This window comes from Passer montanus, unplaced genomic scaffold (genome assembly GCF_014805655.1).
Source record: "Passer montanus isolate IOZ18808 unplaced genomic scaffold, ASM1480565v1 scaffold2, whole genome shotgun sequence".
Classification (NCBI taxonomy): Eukaryota; Metazoa; Chordata; class Aves; order Passeriformes; family Passeridae; genus Passer; species Passer montanus.
This window is the reverse complement of record NW_024366591.1, coordinates 23,830,569-23,854,573: the sequence shown is the minus strand read 5'-3', so window position 1 is coordinate 23,854,573 and position 24,005 is coordinate 23,830,569. Positions and strand designations below refer to the sequence as shown.

Here is a 24,005-nt window from a genome sequence, read left to right as displayed (position 1 = left end):
ATTTACTGTATATGCTTTTAACTATAACTATTAAGAATGTTTGGGTAGAAAGACAAAGAACATATGTTTTACTAGAGCTCAATAATGAGAGAAAATCACAGAGGTTTGCGTCTGAGAGCTTTTTCCTGTGCAGTGTGACTAGGTGTGTGCTTGTTGCATGCTTTTCTTCAGTGACATAGAGTTAGCTCATGGCATTTCTCACTTTTATCCTTCTTTTTTTTCAACAATTTCAGACTGTTTTTATTTGTTTTCTGGTTTTAAGTTTCTGTAATAATGTGCTCACATCTGTCTTGGATATGGAAATATCCCAGAACTCTATCACAGATTTCTCTTTTTATTTACCTGTGAAGCAAAGTTTTCCTTTCCATTCCTCCAGAAATCATAAAACACTTGTGGGTTAAACAAAAATGAGTGTTTAATGTGTATGACACTGATATGCTGGCAGCTATCTCTCACAGACATCCTTTCTGAGCTGGCTTTGCTTTACATCATCTTGTGCCATACTGGATAGCAAAAACAAACACCCATCTGTTCACGTGTTCTTAGGATGGGTGCCCATGGAAAGGAAATCCCTGTAGATAAGAACCTGCATCAAATCAGAGAACAGACAGAGTAGAAATTAACCCTAGTTCTGCTTTATATTTGTTGCAAATCAAGTCAACCTGGTATGGACGGCAGTAGTAGCAAATGAGACACAACACTTCATGTGAAAGGGCTCCCCTGTCTAACACAAAAGCTCTTTTCTGACTTCATTCCCTGTTATTTTCCCCCTTGCTCCCTGAAGAAAAACTGTTAAAACATGGTCAAATTAGGGATGGGTTTGAGCATAAGAAAGGCCAAGGTCCCTGCTAACTCCTGTTAGAATAGGATGTGTCCTAGACTTCATAATATCTTAGATGGAGGATGCCCCTCACTTTTTTTACATTCAGAACAGATCTATACAAATAATCACTCAGAAGACTTTTCTGCCTATAATTCACCATTACTTCTCTTTGTTTTTTGTTTTTCAACCAGTTCTATTTGGGAATACAAAACAGAAGAACATAGCTCTTCTGGCAGGAAGAAGACACCTACATAGTTACATTTCATTACTGAAACTTCAGGAACTTAATCCCAAAAAAAACCATATGCTGTTTGGCATACACTATTTCCATACCTTATCCAGGACCAAAGGGAAGAATGACACTCTCCAGGTATATTTAGAGCAAATAGCTGCCCAACAGTGATAAAGAATTTTCCCATGCAGGAGTTTTTCCTAGCCAATTACGGATACAGCATCAGGAAGATAAATCTGGCCCTATGAACTTTTACATTCATGGCTCATTTTAAACTCCCTTTATGCATAAGTTCTCTAATGAGATTGTTATAACTACTAGAAAATTAACCTATCCTTGATTAAATCTTTCTTCTCTGCTTGAGACATCTAGCTGCTTCAGTGCCTCTCTCCTGTAAGCCATATTGTAATTTTGGCTACATGCAGAGGAGCCCTACCAGCTCTGTGACGCTTTCCTTTTTACTTCTCAAATTCAGAGAAGACAGCTGCCAGATCCTCTCCTTGTCTTCCCCCTTATGTGATATTTCTTTGCATAAAACAGCCTGCCCTGCTTAAGAAGAGGAACTGCAGGGAGAGCTGATATCTGTGGTTAAAAGTTAATGAACAAAAATAGGCAGAAAACCATTTTATCTCAACTCAGGTTCTTGATCTGCTCTGCACTCACCACACCGCACAGAAGGGCTCAGTGTCATAAAATGTACATAACAAAGCCTGTGTGTAACTAAGCCTACAGGTTAGTTGTAGAGCAGGTGTTGCAGAGATAAGGGAAGCACTCTCAGCATCCAGACTAAGTTATTTTTACAGCCACACTCCAAAAGTGTTTATGAAATACTGAAAAAATTATACTTTACTGTAACTGCAGTGTGGCTAAAAAAATGAATGGGGTTTTTTTGTTTTGTTTTGTCTTGTTGTTTTTTTATTAATGTTCAGTCCTTTTCTACTATGTGGAATAATTTTACTGGGGAGCAATACATTTTGTCTCTTTCAAGAATCTTCCCTACCCAACACCATTTGAGTTGAAAAGTTGCCAATTTCCAAATATAAATGAAACTTTGTACATATGAGACAGAAAAACAACCTCTTAATCAGCAGTTTGGCCTATTGCAATGCTCAGCATGTGCTAACAATAACTCCTGGCAGGCTCAGTCCCCTGTGCAGGGCAGAGCCTAAATGTGAGATAAATCTTTATGGCTCCTGCTGTCCAGACCAAATCTAGAAAAGGAGTGCCTACTTCTTGCCAAAGATTTTTTCACTGTGCAAATATCTTAAGATGCAAGGAACACCCCGAACTACTTGGTATCAGGAGAAAGAAATGCCAGCCAAGCCAAAGGATTTGTACAGGATTCACTTTGGGCATATTTGGGGTTCCGCCTGTGTTTTTCATCCCTTTAGCACCCATAGCTCCCACGTCTCAGGAGCTGAGATGGTTTTGCAGTGTGCTTCCCCCAGAAATGTCTGGACTGAAGGAATACTTCCCATAGCTTTATGGCACATGTTAGCCAGACATGCCCAAATTTATGTTTGCAAGGCCTGTCCATACAGCAGTAATTTCATTACCTGCAGGTATCAACAACCAAGGCAAAATAATACAACAGAGACGAGGCTGATTGTGGTTAACTAAGTTGCTTTTAGTTTATTAATTTTAACCATATACATAGATGACTTTGAAAGCACCACGTGAAAGGGGCAGGACAAAGTATAAGAAAATGGTACAGGAAAAGATTTCAATTTGCAATGTGTCAGTGTACCTACTGTATTTCATACATATTTTACATTGAAAACCAAAAACCCCACAGTTTCCAGAGGATGTACACATTTTGTTTTGATCCAGCAAATTTAGTTCATTAATAAGTAAAAAAATAAATCTACAATAGCAACAGTGCAAACACATTGGAACTTGCATGGCATACAGAACACAGATGAATAAAAATTATTATACAAAGGGCCCAGTGTTTCCTATGATACTGGCTGTGATGTACACAATACACAACAGAGTAAGGAATAAACTGCAACTTAAACAGGAAGATGAACTGCATATTACTGGCTCTGTCTTGTATGGTCGCTCTATTTCAGGAGGTAAAGCTGTCATGCCTTGGATCTGAAATTAAAATAGCAAAAAATTATCAGTTTTGTCACATAAGATTAGAAAACTCTTTTTGCTCTCAAGATAATTGGCAGCTTGCCTGACAGTCTGTTGATAGTTTTGTACTTGGGCTGTGACTCTCATTGTGGAAACATCAAGCTCAGTAAAAATATGAATATACTTTATGCCAAATGATCAGCCAGTGTGCATATCCAACATTCTCAGCTTGAGAGCAGCAGTATACACTGGCATCCTCTCCAGTAAAGAAAGGTTAGACTTTGGTTGGTTGATTTGAGTAGCCTTGTTTTGCTTTGTGGGGTTGTTTGGCAGGTTTGGTTGTTGTTTTCATCTTTCTGTCAAATAAAAACGAAAGCTGGCAGTGTCACTCTGCTATAGGGATATAAGATGATATTTGAATGCATTCATTTCTGAGTGCAAGGCTCACACTTGCATGGACAAAACAGCTAAAACTGTGTACCCAGTTTTTGTTCCATGGAACCACAGCATGGTTGTGGTTGGAAGGGATCTCTAGAGGTCATTGGGTCCCATGTCCCTGCTCAAGCAAGGTCACATACAGCAGTGTCAGATTCTATATACTGAGAATTTTTCACTCTTCTCGTAGAACTCAGTGCAATTTTATGGGATTTTAAGTAACTAGGTGTTTGCTATGGTTTTGACATGAAATTACAGACATTTGTGTACACTGCTCAGCTTGATTTTCCTAAATTTACTCCCTACATGTTAAAGAAAATAAGCTCTGCAGAAAGTAAGCTCCTGGGCACATTCTTTAAAGTTTGAAGGCCCAACTGTACAGCATATGCTTGTTTGGGGGATTTAATCTATGTTGCTTTTGTTCTGTATTGTAGAAATAAACCCCAACTGAATATTGAATTAATCTTAGCAAACACAACACCAAACTAAAACTGAAATACAGACCAACCCTATAGAAAGATTAAGGTATTTTCAACTCAGTTCCTCTGCTTCAATTTTTTTCAGTCTTGTAACAACTCAGGGATTGTTTGGCCATTCAGGTTAAATCTGTCCCTGATTTTGATTAGGATGGTCATTTAAGTGTAATATCACTAATAAGGGAAGGGAAAGGAAAGAGTCCTAATCTTAGCTTCGAAGAATATGCCCATGTAATTTGAAAAAGGAAACTATGATTAAGGAAGAGCTAAGAACTCCCAGTTCCAGTGAGCTCATTCTTTGACTACATCCTTTAAGTCCTAAGTATTTTTCCTTCATCCTGTACGATAAAGAGCAACAGCATTTTCCAGAAAGTATACCATTAAAAAAAAACCTCATCTTATCCCCCTTGATAAAATTTCTGTGCTTTTCATCATCTTAACTTGTCCTCTGACAAATAATCAGTGAAAGTGTGGCTATGCAATTGCTACTACCCAGCAGCTGAAAACCTCAAGAAGTTTAAACAAAACTGGTGAAAAGTCACATGTACTGTCTGTCTACAACTACTTTTCACAGAAGGTCTAAAATGGGACAAATAATACCTAGAAAAAAACAGAACCTCTTTGATTACTTATGGCACACAGTATTTCTTTGACATCCAATGGGCAGAACAGTCTGACCTATGTTGGAAAAACCCAACACTGCTCCAGGAGGAGCAATTTCTTCACCACCTGAAAGGACTGTGTCACACAATATGAAGAAGCATGGGCTATCTTCTAGGGTGAGGAGGATGCGGCAGGCAGAAGTCCTTTCCTAGGAATTACTTCATCAGTAGTATCTCACAGCAGCTCTGCTATACTGGACTGAAATCACAATAGGAAATAAGCTGGTACAATGAGACTGCCTCTCATTCTGAACAGAAAACCTCAAAAAATTAAAAGCCTCGAATTTGGAATCTGTAAAGGAGTTCAAAGAGGAATATATATTTTAAAGCATCCATTTTAAGGATGATATGACATGCACTAGCCATTCTTTTTAAACACACATCAGTGTTTGAGATGACAACTTTTCTCAGCAGTGTCCTGTTAAAATACCAATAGAAATTTAGAATAAATAATAATTTATTGGGGAATTATTTTCTATCTTACAGGTTTTTTAATCAAGACAATAGGCAAAGTAAAACCACGGAAGATAAAATCTTACTAAGTTGCACAAAGGGAACAGACCATCCAATTTTATTTTTCTGGCCCAATACTATAGACAATTCTAGGACCATTAAAAAAGCATGACTTATTGCATGAGTATTCATGCATTCAGTATTTGGATGTATGAATACCCTTGCAATAAGAGTATTCATTGCTGTCTAGATGGCCAAGTTAAGAAGGTAGATTCTTGAGGCTTCATTATGCAGTCAATAAGCTTCCCCTAGAAGGTGTCTCAGAGAGGAAACCTGATTTAGGGATTTCAAATCATCTGTTGCAAGACCCTAATATAAGTCCCTGACCACGGAGGCAGCCAAAGCAGAACAACTTCCTGGCATGGTCACTTCACCTGGACATACATGGCTGCTTTCTGATCAGACCCAGCCCCACTGAATGACTCAATCTTCCTGTTACTGATCCCAAGTTCTGATTAAAGCTCCAACTTTTCTATTCTTTTTAAATGCTTCTAGAACTCAAGTTAGATGAAAACACTGGTAAAACATTCTCATAATTTGTTATTTTATGTAAATGAAATATAGCCGTGTAAACATCCTGAAGATGTATAATCAGGTATTTATTCACATGCATCGAAACATAGTAAATCAAATTAGTTTTGTGGCATTGTTGCCTCCTTTTCAGCACACAGACTTACCGACCATTCCGCATTATCTGTTTTTGAACATCTCACGTTCACAGGTAGTTTAAGCACAAGTTGATTATAGGAGAGACCCTCTGATCTGGACCATTTGAATTTGTTCATTGCATCCATAAAAGACAGGTTTTTATATTGCTTAGGACTCTTGATAATGAAAGGCCAAGTCCTAAAGAAAAACAAATAATTAATTTAAAAAAATAGATAAAAACTGTCAAGTTGAAATGAATGAGGAAAACTTTTGGGGAACCTATTCAGAAAAATAAAGGCACAACACCTATGTATATTATGCCTAGCTCACTGTCATGGTTTGACCCTGGCACAATGCCAGGGCCCCCATGAAAGGTATATTTCCAAAATGGTTACTGTGAGATGTGACCCGGAAACAGAACAAAGCAGGCTCCAACTTGGGGATGGAGGGAAAAACACAACACTTTATTAATCTACAACATAAAAGACAAAAGGGAAAGAGAAACAAACACACACAACAATCCACAATGGAATGCCTCCAAAACACTCCTCCTCCCTCCACCCCTCTAACACCCAATCCCCTCTAACACTGAATTCTCAATCCAATGCCATCCTTCACACAACTTCCCCCCGGTTCCTCATGAGAGAGAGTAGTCTCCCTCTTGCACCATGGGCCTCCCCAGGAAACACAGTTGGAATCTCCTGTGCTTCCATGTGACACATGGCAGCCACCCGGAGAGAATCTGCCGTGGTGACCATCTTCCTTCCATGTCCAGTGCTCTCACCACTGGATCCAAACTGCTTCTTAGGTCCTTTTAAGAATGCCTTGCCCAGTACCAAGAAGTGGCAGCCTCTCACCACTTGGGACACCTGTCCCCCCATGTTTCACCCCCTGGGGCCGAGAGGCCTCATGAACAGAGATCCTTCTCTGCTGAAGGCAGAGGGCTCCACCACACCCTCCCCATCAGTCTCTGTTCCCTCTACTTCTTCTCACAATGGCTTTGTCACTCTTGGCTTCTGGCCAACTGCCTCCCCAAGGTGCAGTCTCTACATTATGGGAAGATTTGGTTCCGTCCCGTGGCCATGTGAGAGAAAAGTTCAGCCCAAAAGGCCACTCCAATCATCTCCTCCATCTAGGGCACTTCTCATCTGCTGGTATTTCTTCACTCACTCAAGCCTTCTTCTCATCTGCCCATCCTCCGTCCCCTCTAAACTCTCAGCTGGGGAGGATCAGTGTTTCTTACAGCTTCCATTGTTTCAGCACCAAGAGGGTTAAAAACCCTGGCCACAGTCTGCCGGAGGCTGGGCACCTTGCCCCGCCCCCCTTCTTCTCCTGGCCATGGTGCTGGCACAAGATATCAAATTTCAAGCCAGCACAGTCTCTATCACTCTCTCCCAGGGGGGGCTGTCCAAACATCCCAGGTCTCCTCCACCCCTGCACTTTTCAGGGCTCCGGCCTCCCTTCCCTCAGGCCGCATGGCCTCCCCCACCCACCTGGGCAGGGGAGAGGTTCAGACTCCACTCACCGCCGGACTCAAAAGAAGAAGTTCTTTGGGAATCCTTTGCTTTTAACCCCGGTGTGTTCTCAGAGGTGTATCCAAATCCCCAGTGGCCACCACAGGTGCCAATTTCAAATCTGGCCACTGATTGGTTTGACCACGACTTTTCCAGAAACTCATTTCCTGGCCAAACCATGACACTCACTAAGTTATCTTTTCAACTAAGTTCTCTTCTACTGAAAACTGATGCAGTTTCACTGATTTTGACAGACATATGGAAGGCTGTCAGCAGATTAGTGCTTGCTGCCAGATGCTTTTAGAAATGAAGGACTTCAAGAGTTACATTGCTCTTCTCTGATCCACAAACTCAATGCACAAGCAATACAAAGCAGATCTGCTGTAACTTCTGTAAAAAACAAAAACAAAAGAAAGCCACACCCTCTCCTAGGTTTGTCAGGCAAGGTTGCCAAGAAATCTTTGCCATTAGAAAGCTGCTTCTAGATGGTTCTGCCAAGCTCAGGTCAGAGCTGTGCCTAGCACAGGAGTTGCTCTGTTATGCACTGGTGGGCATTCCCTTTGGCATACTCCTAAAATCTGGCTGCAAGGGAGACCTGCTGCCCTGCTCTGAAGGATCTATCTTGCCAAGTGTGGGAGTCCTTCCCATGAACAAATGGGGACAATCTCATTTCCCACCAGGCAAAAACATGGAATGGGAAGGAATGAGATTTCATGTCTTTTAGTAGAGGAAACTGAAAAAGTAACAAAGAAAAATTTAAAAAAAAAAAGCAAAACAAGCAAACAAACACACACAAAACCAACAAAAAGCAAACAAACAACAACAACAAAAAAAAACAACAAAAAAACAAACAAACTAACCCATAAACAAACAAACAAAAAGCCAACCAAAAAACACCTTTTCCATTGTTTCTGCTTTCTCCTTGTTTGACTTTACTGAGATGAACATGGAAAAAACATGGTGGAGGTATCAAACTTTTACAAACACAAAATCAATACAGCTAGAGGAAGAACAGAAGTAGTTAAAACTTTATCAAGTAACCTAATTAGTACTGTGATTGGAGCATGAGTTATCTTTTCATAATACTTTAAACAGATCTGTGTTATCTTGTAGTAGGCTGTCTCCCACTTGCTTTGGGGAAATTGGCTATGCTGGAATTCTGCTCCACTCAACATCTGGGCATAGAGACTGTGATTTTAACCAAGTATTTTGGCACTCGGGCCACTATTATGGCCCAATCACTTTTATCTCTGCTCCTCATGATTTAAACTATTGTCTGTGCCACCAGACAGAGGAAAAATGTTTTAAAGTGAGCCACAATGCCTTGATCCTACTTCCAGTTTGCATTTTTTGCATTTATAAGTCAAGAAAGACTTTGGAAGAGTCAGTGAAGCAATTCTAGTGTTAGACTGACACAAGAGAGATGAGGATCAGGTCACATATCCTTAGGCTGACAGAGTTTAATGAAACAAGAATTGTGGATTAGGTCATAAATACTAGAGGCATTAATAATCTCCTCTTCTAATTACTATTCCATTTGTGGCAGACAGTCTGCATACTTACTCTATTCAGAACATCTTTATTTCCCCAGGCCAAATGTGCATTTTTTCCTTAAGTACAGTTATCATGAATGAACACTCAAGAGAGCATACATTTGTTAGAATATTTTCTTTCTAAGCTCAGAAAGACTCTTTTAGATCGGACTAATTTAGAAACTCTGTTCTCCCTCCATTAAAAGAGGTTGTAAATGGAAATAGTGTGGAAAATTATGTAGACATGGATTGCACTGTGACTTTCTTCAAACTTTTCTTGAATATAAATTTCAGAACTAAGACCACTAAGCCTGTATGTCAAATTATTTTGCAATAATAGCTTTATATGGTTTATTAAGATAAACTGTATAAGCAAAGACAAGTTTTAAAATTTGTGATGACACACTATTAGTCTATCCATTTGATTTTTAAATCTTACTATTACCTTAGTTTAGTGCAACTAACAACACAAACATACTTCACCTTTCACCACAAAATGTGCATTCAGCTTTTAGGTGCTTGATTATTTTTCTGTGCTTCATTCATTTGGAAACATTCCCCTTTCACTGTTCTCACTGTTTACAATCTCCTGTTGAGATGCTTTAATTTTAAGCACTATAAGAAACACATTTTTGCCCTCAGAATTCCTGTCAACAAATCTACCCAGGGAAATTCAACAACACATGCTCACATACTCCTTTTCAAATTATTTCCTATATATGAAACATTGACATGTTTTAATAAATTGATAGATTTAAAACATTGATATATAGCCTCTTTACAGATGTGTGTGGTGAAAAAAAAACCCAAAACAATGTGAACGGTATTATTTCCTTAAAAGAAGAAACTGCTTTTCTATCAGAAGAAAAAAAAGATGCAAAATAATTTGGCAGGAAAAACGGCAGCACAGCATATTGACCAAAACAAGTGGCACAGTGACTATGTTTCTTTTCCTTTTTCCACAAAGAAAGAAAAGTTGTATAAAAATGATCCAAGAATCCCACAGAGAGAAACAGAGGTGCTGCACATATTCATAAAGATTTTACATACCTGACTGGTCGATAGATTTCCTTAACACCGATGAACTGGAGCTGCTCCATTATATCTGGAATACTCGCACAGCGGGTGAGGTTGATTCTCGGGTAATAGAGCAGGTATGACAGGCACATTTCATTCCTGGTGCTCAGACCACCCTGAAAATGGGATTTTTCTTTAATCAGGGTAGCCCTGGAATCCCACAGATTAAACCACTGGTTAGCATTTATATGCTAATGAAAGGTGTATCAGGAGGCCAAATTTGACAAGTTTATCTTGTACATGAGGTTATCAAGTATCAAGAGGTTATTACATAATTAATTACAAAATACTCTGGAAGCTCAAGCAATAGCTTCTAAGTTAAAAGACATGAGAAAACACCTGTGAATAAAATAAGGCTCATATTATATTGAAGTGTACAATCTGAGAAGTTCAGGTTTGCTTTCAGTTGCCCCTGAAGTACTTAGATTTACCACATTTCAGAAAAGTGGAACAGATAAGGAAAAAATCTTGTAGGACAATTAATCTGTTCAATAAGAAATAAAGTGAGCCTTGCCTAGTAAAACGGAAGCTGGGATGGAATATGAATCTCTATAAACTTAGGTTTTAAGTACATATGCCAATAAAAAGCAAGAAGGAAAATAATTATTTATATTAACAGATAATGCTGACTCAAGAAAAAATGAGCATGCATTATAAAATCAGTTATTAGAATAATATTTCTAGCTAACAGAAGAAACAGACTCTTAAACAGTCTTCCATTGAGAACCATGGGGTAAACAACTAACTTAAAATTAATCTTGGTAAACATGGACAAGATTATAAATTGTATGTTCCTAAATCCTGGGTTGGAACAGTTCCACAAGTCTCATGGAAGCACAGGAATAGGAATGGAGAAAACAAAACATGAGCCAAGAGTTCATGTGGTCACCACACAGGAAAACAGGACAAAAACCCAAAAACCTTCATTCTTGCTCTTTTGCTTTTGTTTAAATAATTACTGCATGTGCCCACATGCACTCCATTATTCAGGGAGAAGTATCCCTTTGTTCTCTGGATGCCAGGAACAGTTCTTCCCAGCAAAACAGACAGCCCTCAGGTCTCACTTCCCAGAGGTCGGGATCCAGCCGCTCCGCAGGAAGCAGAATCAGGCGCTGGCACAGGCAGCTATATCCCTCCCATAGACATAGTGGGTTTGGCATCACTCTATGTGTTCCTAGACAACTGGCACAGTCCAGCCCATGTCCAAGTAACCAAATTTACTTCCCCTCCAAAACCCAGTGACTGCATTGCAATGGCCAGTTCCTCTGTTAACCTATCAAGCTGCTTCTGGGAGACTGTGCCAAACCAGAGCTGGACACCCTCAGTAGGGAAGGGTGGTTTCTCAACTCCTCTTCCCAACCCAGAGGACCTTCATTCTGCCTGGATTCTATGTTAAAACTAAATAGTTTAAAAAGGTCCTGATCACAGCTTATCTAAAAATCAATACAAAAGAACTGGCAATTACAACTCCGGAGAAAAATGCGTAACAAGTTCATAAAAATAATTCATTAGAGTGCGCAGAATTCGCATGTTAATACACGTTGAGAAGAAAGCACTCCTTATACCAGAAAAGTTTAACTTCTGAGGATTTTAATGAGCTGACATGCTTATTTTTACAAACTAGTCATATGAATGCTTTAAGTAAAAGATCAGACTTAGATCACAATAGCTCTGATGACTTTAAAACCTAAGAATGTATGAAAGAAAAGACAATAGATAGTTATGTACAAACAGACATTAGAAAGTAAATTCACTTTTTAAAAACAGTGTTCTATGAAAGAGGTTTTAGCCCCCAATATTATCTGTGTACTTATTTTGATCCACCAAAATATTGCTTACCCACGTCATGCGAATTCGGTCCACCGTACTGTAGTGGCATTCTGTGACTAAATTATCCCCCTGAAATACAAAATTTAGGAAGTTCATAGTTCTGAACCTTATCAACACTGGCTTCAGATAACCACAAATGACAGCAAACACTTAAGTAATAAATATCAGAGGAGAGGATATGACTTTTTGAAAGAGTGAAGGATTAGGTAATTGCCATATGTTAAGGCCTTGGCATTTAGCATTCATATTATCCCAGATCCTCAGGGATCTCCCATGGATTTAAACAGAGTCTTATTAAGAGTGTTGTCTGGATTTCTTTTAAAATAGCAACGAAGTTACCCAGTTACCATCCAATTTTCTGGAAAATTATATAGTAGACAATGTAAACAAATGATTCTTGCTCCAAAACTCATCCAGCGCTACTTTACCCAGGCTAATTTACACTGCCAACTTCAATAAAAATATTTGGCAAATGAGGAAAAGAAGGCTTTCCACATCACAAAAACAACTATATCTCTGCCAAGCCTGGGAGTAGAGGAGTGGCAGGCAAAGACTTCACTACATTGACAGATGTGTATGGGAAAGGCTGAATACTTACCTTCTCAAGCACATACAATTAACTTTTTGATGTCTTGACAAACTGATCTACAATTTGGTAATAGTTTCAATCCCTGTACCTAATCAAGTACAAATCTGAAAATCATCATGATAATCAAGTGGATTTTTTTGGTATCATCATCTTGCCTTATCAGCCACTATACTTCCCTAAAAAAAACCAGATCACCCTTCAAAGGTTGAGAATTTCTCCTTTCCTACAGGCTGTTTCTCCAGATCAAGGCTAGCACAATCTGTACTCCGGACTGCTGGAAGAAGGTGCATCAGCCTCATGTCAGCCAAATGGAGACAGAGGTTTCTGAAGTAGCTTGAGCTGGCAGAGTGTCACTGCTTCCAGTGGGAATACTCTGTTCCTGTCAGTGAGGTCTCTGGCTCTCATATCTTACAGACTGGATAACATTCACTAAAGTTGTTCCTTCTGTGAGACTAGATTTGCTGCTTCCAAATGGAGAAGAGAGTGCTACTATGTGAAGAAAAAAAATAACCTGGATTCCACAAGGTGAAAGAAGGCTACACTCTTGGGAGACCTTATAGAAAGACAGAATAACAAGAACTTGCATGAAAAATCAAACTATTAGTTAACTGATTCAACTGTTCTCTGAATTACACCAGATGATGTATGTAAAGCTGCACTGGTAGTTCTGTATAAAGTGAAAATGAAAGGTTCTCTTAAGAGAAAGAATTCCATCTTCTACTTGAGCTGGCATTTTTTGTCATTTTGCTGTTACTATCAAATACCTTTTATAGTTTTTCTGTTATTTATTCCTTTATGTTCTTGAATTTTAAGATGCCCTCTGTTATAATCACATGAATTTTCCTAAAAATATTACAGGCTTTCTCTGCAAACCTGTCATCTTCTGCCAGCCCTCTTCCTAAACCCTTCAGCCTTCTTTCCTGAAGGAGGTAACTTTGTCTTTGAAGCCCATAGACTACAAGCAATTTGACTTCAAAGAGTAAATTCTGCACTTGAACATCCAGGTTTTGCTGTAGAAATTAAACTATAAAGATAGCATTTTAGCTTCTGGTCTTTAAAGTACAAAGTCTCACAGTGTGGGAGAAGAGAGAAGGGGCTTGAAGAGAAGCCCCTGAAGTTTAAACCATGGGGCTCCTGACCATACTTGAAATTCAGTCATTTCAATGTTCTTTTCAGATCCGTCTCCCTTAGTGATTCCAATTGTAAACAAATTCAATTTTTTGATGTTTTGCAACTGGCAATTTAAAAAATGCTTGTTCACATGCACCAGGACAAGCTGCTCTCCTGGCCAGATCTGGAGCACCCAGACTTTGCAACACTGAAATTTCTGTCATCATGCCAAAACTTTCAAAAAGATACTGGGTAGAACAAAAGAAGAATGAATAATTTTTAAATTAGTGACTCACAAAAAATACACTCTTTTCATGCAATACCTATGCATAGCTGCTGCTTTATAATATAATTGTAGTTGGAATATTTCTACAAGTAATGTTACATTATTTTCAGGAATACAGTAGATAGAGTGGTATGATTTCTTCTTTCAAAGGGTTTTGTTTACTAGTGAAACATCAGGTAGAACATGAGGATGGAGTTTACTCCCAACAAGAAAAAGTGTGAAACAAACAGAAGACTTGGCTGATTTTTAAACGTGTTTGTAAGGCTGGATACTTGCTGTGTGCAAATACTGAAGCTACTTGGTCCCACAGCTGTGTAAAGCCATATAGAGGCATTTCTATTATTCAGCTTTCTGGATGCATGAAGACAGCACACAAGGGATTTTCTGATCTGCTTTGTTCAAACATTTGTGATAGTAAAGTTCAAATTATTATGGATATCAAACATACCCAAATAATAACTTGATTTGATGAACCAAGCCAGTTCTGTCATGACTCATGTGGACACCCCTGTGACATTTAAACTTTAATGCATTAGTGACTCTGAAGTAGTGGAAAAATTAAAAGAACATCCAAGAATTCTATGATTTCTATTTCTTAGCCAGGCTAAGAAATTCTGTGGCAAATTTAATCTTAAAGGTGAGAAAAAGTTAGGCAAGTGATCTCTTAAACACTTTCAGGAAAGAATTAAGAGTGCCATACTGGCAGGATGGTTCTTTCTTCATTCAGGTACTGAAACTCCTGGAAGTTGAAGTCAAACTCATCATCATAAGCAAGTAGCTTCTGCTCCTCGCCGTTGTGGAAGTGGCGCATCCTGATAGCTCTGCCAGCAAGGTGAGCATGGAGAAGTACCGCAAACACCTGAATCCCAGCAGGTCTCTCAGCACCCAGAGCCTGGCCAAGAGAAACCAACACCATCAGCGTTCCCAAATGCAAAGTAATGTAATATAATGCCATCTACAAACAGAGTGAAATTACATTCATTAATGCATTTTGAATTCACTCTGAAAAATGCAAAACCAAAGCTTTAAGTGAAATTCAGGGTTTATGTACAAAAAAGCTAGGGTTTATTCTGTGATTATTTTTTATAACAAAAACCTGGTTTTACTTCTAACGCACACATTTTTTAAAATGAAAATCAACTGGACTGCAAATAATTATCAATAGTTTTGAGACTTTCCAGGGAATTGTACTAAAACCTGCCCATTATTTTGGTGCTAATGGCTGACAGTAATGAATGTAGACGTTTATTGTGAAAACTAATTTATGTGCAGTTATGAATGATGCCAAGAGACACACCTAAAAGTTTTTTTCCAGGTCAAAAACATTTGCAAATTAACTTTTCCAAATTGACACAAATCTGACATCACTCCCATTCCAGCTGAGATCTACTGATCTAAACTTTATTTTGAGTATGCTCAACTTTAATTCTTATTCAGAGCTCAAGGTAGAAATAATCTGTCATCACAATAGCTTTCAAGAACAGCCTTAGGTCAGAAGCCTCATGATAATGGATTACTCAAGAGCTTTAAGGCTGAAAATGCCAGGACAATACACAACATTTAACACCACCAAGAAGAAATCAATATTTTGTATCTAATTTAACCTTCATTGTAAACCACAATATTAATTCAACCTTTCCCTATAGATGACAAAGTATATGAAAATCTCCCATTATACAGTCACCACAGATTTTAGACAATACTTCCACTGACTATGGAAGTAAGAGATGACTAGAGATATTTAAGTTATCTTAATGAAACCAAGAATTTAATAAATGTAAAACCTGTTCAGGTCTTCAGCCACAGTGTCTGGTGTAAGAATACCTTTCAGGCTTTTGTTTCATAATTAGAAGCCTTTTGCACATGCCCAGGTCTGAATTAGTCTAAACTTTTTTTCCTGGGCTAGCTATTCCAAGTTATTAATAGATCTGCCATGGAAAGCAGTGTATGCTTACATATTGAACACAAAATAAAAACATTGCAAGCCCTGTGGCATCCATTATTACTCAAATAAATAAAGCAGCCTGAGTAGTGAGCATGCCAAGTACCCAGTTAAAAAAGACAACATTTTGGAGGACAACATGTACCACCAGATGCATTTGCTCACGTCTTTTAACTGTTACTATCAATCTTCCCAAGAAGTTCAAGTGACTCTTCCAATTATTTCCATGAATGAAAACCAGTAGATTCAGGCAAGGGACATACCTCCTCCAGACATTCCAGTGTGCAGTGACCCTCTGACACAAATTCAGGCATGCCTGGTGGGATATTGTGGAAGAGGCTGACCCAAAGACCGGCTTCAATAACCCCAGCATCGTATTTCCTTAAAACTGGAGTATAAATTAGCCTCAAACCAGAGTTATCTATCAAGCCTGCAACAAAAGAACACACTTAGCCATGGATAAAAATAAGATTTTTAAAGGAGAAAACCATATTGCTTAATGTTTTTCATGCTATGTCATAAGTTTTCTATATGAAAATCAAGGAATCAATCTCAGTATTGCGGAAATGAGTGAAACCATTTGCAGGAAATGTTTTTTTCTCTTTAAAATTTTCAAGCCACGTGTTGTCTTCTAGTTGAGAATTTTATCTATTTCTTCATCTTGGGTCCTACCATTAATTATATTTTCCCTTTACTTTGGATTGCCTGTTACATTGCAGACTACCTGAGATGAAACAATGCATCCCTTTTGCAATCTCTCCAATTAAGAGAACATCAATTAAACATGAAAATTGCCTTACTAAACCCCAGACTTGTAGAAAATACCCCCACCTTGAGTGAAGTAGGCAAGAGAATTACAGAGTACTTTAACGTTGCTCTGACTGGAGGACTTATCTTGATTTCAAAAACTGGTTTAAAGAATCAAAGCTTGCTGTTTGGAGGCTGTGTTTTTTAAGAGTCAAAATAATACAAATCTATTTTGTTCACCCACATATGTTTAGCCATATGTGTTTGTTTGTGCATCTATTAATAATTTATATTGCCTTTATCATCTTAATGCTTAGAATACTTTCCTTCTTTTAATAATTTTTATTTGTCAAGATATATACAAAAAATTATTAATTTGTGTTTGCACAGGAACTAAATTCTGGTAGTTCATCTATTCTCTGTATTTTTGAATAATTACTGAAATAATTTCATTTTTGAAAATGAAAAATGCAAAAAACATATCAAATATCTCAGAGAAGGTAGGATGCTTCTAGTGACCTATATTAGTCTTCTGAAAAACAAAACAGACATAGCAGTGCCTGAAGCCAAATTTTACATCAATATCATATCAGCAGTCTATTTTAAGGTAAGCAAATGGCAGAGGGGCAGAGCAGGGACTGTTACATAGTTACTAAAATACCTAAGATGGAGTAGTGCATATAATTATTAAGGAACAAAGGATAAGAACTGTGCATAGACAATTAAGAATAATAATCAGCCATGAGACCTGCAACATATGAATCACATTTAAGGTGATACATTGTGTCCCACAACATCCCAACTTTAGCATTTGGGAACCATACTCACTCCCTCCCTGGAGTAATTTGTACAATCTCATCAACTTGGCTTTTTTCCTTTTGGTATTTCTGCTTCAGAAATTGTTAGATGTTGTTAATGTCTAAATGTCAGACACATTTATGTATGACATAACTCTCGTATGTCAGAGTTTCTAATAAACAAAAGAGGCCACCTTTCAAATGAGAAGTGAATGTTAAGGACTACAAAACCAGAAAGAGTGAAACTATCCATGTTAAACTAAAATATATTTCAGCTCCTCCTAAGTGGGAGCCAAAAGTCACTACCAGTCTGAGTCACTTAGGAAAACATTATTCCAGGTCACAATGCGAGGCAAACAGTGCAGCCTTTCACCACAAGACCCAAACTGGGAAAATGCAGGTGCCAAAACACACAAATGAAGGTCACCCAGTGGCAGGTTTGCTGTTGTGTCAGGAGAACTCATTTGTCCCCACCTGAAGCAGATGGAGCTCCCAGGTCTGCTCTCTTGCACTCCTGGCACAATCTTACACTGTGTATTTTGCCAGGGAGGAAGAGAAGCATGACCTGGATTACAAACACCCTGCTCTGCCTACACTGCCTGAATTTTCCCAGGTCTTTTGGGACTATCCCAGCAAGGCACAATTGTTCCTATTGCTTAAAAGGAAACAAAACATTATCAGTTTTCCAGTTTTTCATATGTGCCACTTCAGCTAAACCAACACTATCACACAGCACAGTCAATTAAAATGATGGATTTAGGGACACAACCAAATCAAAGAGACAAACCAAAGGGGCACAGTTTTTCAGCATGTGACTTCTTGGGCTTTCATGCAACATTTGATGAAAAATCATACAATATCTAGGATGCAAATGAAGTTCATTGTATCCCACACACTGAAAGCACAGAGTCTGTCACTGAATAAAGAAAAAATTAATTAATTTAAAAGATGAAGATGGGAAATGACAGTAAGGCAGAGTGCCATAGCCCACACAGCAAATTTTATTTATTTTATTTTAACACATGGGGGTGTAAAGAAAGGCCAGTATAGTATGATGCATTGGATTTTGCTCAGTTCAAAAAGTATCTTTCCTACAGGCATCTTCAAAGATCCTCTGACTTTCCTGGGATTTTTTGTTTCTTCCTTTTACTTCTTCTAAATAAAAATTAAATTCAGGAAGAACAATTTTAAAACATTATTACAAATTAAAAGCTTATCTTTTAAGACAAACTGATTTTATCCAGTGAATGGTCTAGACACCTGCTTTTATACTTCTACTTCAGAAACTGTCCACTGTTCAGGTAGATGTATATCTAAAAAAATACAGAAAAAAAATAATCAATGGCAGTGGGAGAAACACTGTGAACCAGGAACTATTGATCAGGAAAAAAAATAACCCTCAGCTTTTTATTAGCTCTGTTTGCCAGGCAGTGCAGGGATGAGCACTTATGTGTAATACATTTTCCAGTCTGTGAGGCTACAAACCTTCTGTCTCTGATGGATTGTCATAATGCACCTCCATAAGGACAAACAGAGGGTCGGCTGCTGTGCCGATGGATAAACCAACATGAGGAGGGTAGGTGAAGCCCTGGAAACCAATACACACAGAAATCAATGCAGAGTTAAGGTATTTTTTGCCACAATTAAGAGTTAATTTCTCTTTGTAAGTACATTGACTCATCTTGCAATGACATCCTCACATTTATGACAAAATTTACAAATATCACTTTTTCAGCTTTCTGAACATGACATTGTGATAAAATATATCTATTATGTGCTCAATAAACTTAATAACTATGTCAATATAAAATTGTAGATCTAATGCTGCCCAGAGGACAAGACTCTGGGCAAACTAGTCTAATTTCACCTCTGACCCTGTTTTGAGTAGGAGGCTGGATTAGAGACTTCCTGAGGTCCTTTCCAACCTGCATTATCCTGTGATCTTATGATTATTTATTCTGTATTTATTGTTTGAGCAGAAAAAGAAAATTCCATTTTAAACTTATAAACATTGCATCATCAAGCACTTAGTCTGACAATAAAACCCTTATGAAGAAGTGAATCAACATTTTAAATGCCCCCAGCTTCTAAGAGCAGTAATTTCCAGGGAATACTGAGGTTGCATGTAATTAACTTGCTTTTTGTGTACAAGTAACGGTATTCTAAGTAAAATTATTTGAACAAAAAAGGTGATCTTTGTGGCTATGATTCCACTAGCAAGCCAATAAAGAAGTAGCTCTGCATGGTGAAACATCTTGTGCTGGACCCACTGCCCCCAATAATGCTCCTCTGGACAAGCTCTGGTCAGGTCCCATTGGTTGCTAAAGGTGCTGGGTTCACCCCTGCACGTTTATTTTGACTTCATCCCAGAGAGGCCTGTGCAAATTCCAAAACCAGTCATGATGATAAACAAAACTTTGTAAGTGGGGATAACTGGGAGATTTACTTCAAAAGCTGACTACCGACTCAAACCAAAATACCAGTATCTCCTAAGTGAACTCATTTACCAAATTCAGTTTAATTGGAATAAATCTGCACCATTTTATAGTGTATAGTTAATATTTTAATGTGCAATTTGACATTCTAACTTTCTGAAATGTTCAATTTGAGATTCCAACTTTCTGATGCTGGATGTGCATTAGTGAATTAATTGTAATAATAAATAAACAAATACAGTAAAAATTATTATCACCTTCATTCTACATAAGGGTAAGCTAAAGTTAGTGAAATGGATACTTGGACAAACCAGAGTGTAACCCAGATCTGTCAGATTCCTCTCTACAGATCTTTAAGAGCAGGATGGTCCTTGCAAAAACCTCCATAGAGCTTGTAAAATGATGACTTATTTATATGAGTTTTTAATTTCACTTAGATTAAGACAGTTAAAAGTACAAATACTAGGTCAGAGCATAGCTAATGGCAAAAATGCACAAAGCATACACCAGGGATAAATCTCCTAGTGGATTAAAGTTTTGATGGGTCCATGTAACTACTCTTGCCTCCTCACACTGTGGCATTTGCAGATGGTTTTGGACTGCAGGCTGGCAAAAAAAGGTTCCAGAAAGTATCATCAGCCCAGCCCCTCTCTGTGCCCAAACCATCATTTGGGTGGACACACAGTGAATCAAGGGTGTAAAGAGCTGGGATTCTTCTGGTAGTCATGGTGTGTTATGTCAGCTGAAAGCATTAACTTTAATGCAATCTAAATTAACACGAAATACGCTGCAAACACAGCCTGGGGTGAACATGGCATCACAGCCTCTATTTTCTGCAGATATGCCCCACTGCCATATGCAAAGTGGTCCTTATGCTGGCCCTGCACTGACACAGGATCTCTCCTACACTGAAATCATGTTTCTTTGGACAGGTAAGAAACTTCAGAATGATATGCCTTAATGGGGCAACAGTGAAACCAGGTCCTTGTGAGGCAACAAATTAATTAAATTAATGTATAATTTCATTTGGAAAGTTGTGCCTCTGTGTCTTTCATGAGCCACCTACAGACACTGCTTTCCTTTCTGTCATTATCCACAGGTAGCAGATACTGGTCATTGCTAGAGGCACTGTATTTCCATGTCAGATGAGACAAGCTGATACAGCAAGAGATTTCCATGCTCCAAAGCTATCTTTCTCCCCTAAGGCATCAATTCCCTCTCTACTATTTTCATTACTTTTGGTTGTCACTCAGGATGACCACTGCACTATATACTAGAAAGGCCAAAAGGAGGTTGAGGACTCACTGGTGAGGCATTTAGGGATTGTGATCCTGTATCCTTAAAAACTGGCAATCACTAATATACTAGGAAGAAATTTCATGATGATACACACACTCAAAAAGCCCAATTGATGAACCATGCTAGACAGACATTCATCCTACCTCTCCTCCAATGGCCCAAGCAAAAATGACTGTCTCACATGTAAGAAAAGAGTCTGGCATGTTGGGGTGGTAGCACTCATGCCCATAGTCCAGAACACTGTCATTCAAATTGCTGCTGCACTGGTACAGGAGGATATGGTGGACCAGGTTTTCGTGGCCTTTCTGGATCAATGGTTTAACCTGTCAATGGCAAAATTAAAAGGAAAAAAAAAAAAAAGAAAACATATCTCAATGTGACTATTTCATTTCAGGTGTGAAGACAGGACTAAAAATTCTGTGGTACTTTCATTTTAAAAGAGGAGACTCATTACTCCAATTGTACTCGATTGTACCCAGCTTGAGATGTAACCCCAACACTCTGCAAACTCAAGGAATGAAGTTCCCAAAATTTTCATTTTGCCCAAGTGCATCAATGAGGGTCAGGAAAAGCATTCAGCAAAACCTCTGTTACAATCTTACTTGTTCTCTCTTCTCCCATTCTAGTCTTGCACGGTCACTTTTCTTTCTCCCTGCCCAATCTTGTTTAGCCACATTCCAGCAGAAGGGGGAATATAAACCAGCTGAAAGTGTGTTCTGCTGAACCAGCTTGGTGTCTGAACTACTCAGAGGTTTTCATCCCTGTTTCTGCCTCTTTTGTACTATTTCAAATTACAGATGGCCATAAATTCTGTAAATCTAGGGTGAGCCTAGAGGTATACCCCACATTTCTCAGCAGCTCAAAATGGACTTTGAAATTTTTTTGACATCTACAAGAAATTAGAATTTATTTTGTTTTAATCCACTCAGTTGTAAAGACTTTATTAACATGAAGTCATTTTTGAGAGGCTGGGTGCTCCAGCCTGTTTGTGGCAGTGATGAGCTGGAGGGCTCTCAGTGGTGTCCTGATGCCCCCAGTATAATTACACCACAGAATTTCTGCATAGGCTAAAATTATTTAATTTCCATGTAAGTGTTCACTCCCTGTTTGGATGGGTGATGTTAAATCATCTCTCTCAGAGATTATATCCCTGGGGCAAATATGAATACTTCTGAAAATAATTATTTTGCATTTAAGAATGATCATATTCCACAAAATATAAGAATGTAGAGAACTGTATTAAAATGAAAGGGTTTTTTCCCTTGCTTTTCCTTTCAAAGATTTCATCCCATTCTATCATATCTACCTTCAAGTTCAATAAGATAAATATTAATATTTTCACAAGAAAAGTAAAGCTTTGACAATGCAACTCTTAAGAGGCAGGGTGCCATGCAGTATTGCATGTCAGTATTAGGAAAGAGATGGTTATTTTAAATAGGAAAATAATATACATGCATCCTAAATTTGCATCCATTTCATTTTGCAGGCACATTCATGTGCTACTGGAGGACAGGAACAGGGTAAGCAGGAGCAGTTTATTACATTATTAAAATATTTTCAACACAATTTGTCTCTCTGCATTTTGTTCTAACCACTAGATCAATTACAAAAGAGGAAGGGCAGGAGGCAGCAGCCAGAGCCTGTGTGCATCAAGGCCGCCCTTGCTGACATGAATCTGCAAAGTACATTGGAGCTGGGCTCTTGGAGACGTCAGATGCTGCTGAGTACCTGCATGTCCACCCAAGAAGAGCACAACCCACTTCACTGCACTTAGAAATCAGTGCAAGGATGCCAATTGATTCGGATGCACCAAAGTTTTATTCTGGAGGCAAGACTAAAATACTCCATAGGGGATCATCTATACTGTTCTCAGTAATCCCTGTTTCAGTTAGCATTACCATCATTGTGAATTACTGCATGATGGAAGCAAAAGGTATTTTTGAAGAAGATGAGTCAGGTTTTCCATGAAGTAAGAATGTATTTTCCAATATATCAGATTGAAAGACAAAGATTCAGAAATCCATTTCAGCTTGATGTTGCTTCTTCCCTCTTCTCCATCACACACCTGCGTATTTACCCAAGTACTGCAGAGCCCAAACACAGTCATAACATGGCAGCTAATACATTAAATACTGAAACATACCTCATGATTTTTGAAGCCCTGCATACTGTATATGTTAGTCAAGAAAATGGCTGTGGGAATATTATGCCTCTGTCTACCAAGAAAAAAAGAGAACTTTTGTCCCAACGTGTGATAGTTCTGCCTGCTGCTACGAGATCCCAGCACCTGCTGTGCTTACAATCACTACTTCAAAACCAGCTTCCCCTCAAAACAATGGGACATCACCAAAATTAGAAACTCACATCCTGCCATTGGTTTTTAGTGTCAGTTACCTAAACAATTACAGCACTTCAAAAAGCAGTTTTGCTCAGCTTTCTTTAGTGAAGAAAAGAAAAACAAAAACTAGAACAAATCCTTACACATCTTTCCAATGCATCTTGTAGGAAAACTTACATTCTTCAGATGCATAAATTAATAATGAAGAGCAGCAGTGAAGTTATGCTTTTCATACATTTTTACTACAATCTGGTCAAAAAGATATTTATTTCCCCCCTTTTAAATAGCATATAAATAAGAAAAAGAAAATATTAGAGAGGTCAAAATTCTATTTTAAAAAATCTTAGGAAAATCTCATTAATCCTGCATTGCTCCAAAGTGCATAGAAATATTTTAATGGCTAGCTCCTTAAGGCTCACAGCAGTACTGCTAAATGAAACAAGAGAAGGAAGAGGACCAGAGCCCTTAGACACTTCTCTGATCTGAAGAACAACTAACTATATTTACTTACTAGGATAAATTCAGCAGAAAAGAAAGTTAAAAAATACAATCCCATACTCTATTGTAGTGTTTAACTGGAGCAGGGGTTTAAATACGCCGTTCTACATCCCAGGTGAGTTCTGCCCTGTTTACTCAGCTAT

General features: G+C 38.3%; 1 protein-coding gene across 2 annotated transcripts in view; it reads right to left on the bottom strand.

Moving 5' to 3' along the window:
- Positions 1 to 2,671: 2,671 nt before the first annotated feature.
- Positions 2,672 to 24,005, bottom strand: part of MOXD1 (monooxygenase DBH like 1) — a 51,410-nt gene continuing 30,076 nt past the window's right edge. For both annotated transcript variants that reach the window (XM_039707785.1, XM_039707784.1), the window contains exons 5-12: positions 21,170 to 21,349; positions 18,778 to 18,880; positions 16,012 to 16,178; positions 14,507 to 14,698; positions 11,831 to 11,890; positions 9,965 to 10,107; positions 5,898 to 6,066; positions 2,672 to 3,152 (exon numbers count right to left, since the gene is read on the bottom strand). In XM_039707785.1, coding sequence (XP_039563719.1) covers positions 2,988 to 3,152; positions 5,898 to 6,066; positions 9,965 to 10,107; positions 11,831 to 11,890; positions 14,507 to 14,698; positions 16,012 to 16,178; positions 18,778 to 18,880; positions 21,170 to 21,349 — 1,179 coding nt within the window. In that variant the 3' untranslated portion in view covers positions 2,672 to 2,987. The remainder of the gene's footprint in view (positions 3,153 to 5,897; positions 6,067 to 9,964; positions 10,108 to 11,830; positions 11,891 to 14,506; positions 14,699 to 16,011; positions 16,179 to 18,777; positions 18,881 to 21,169; positions 21,350 to 24,005) is intronic.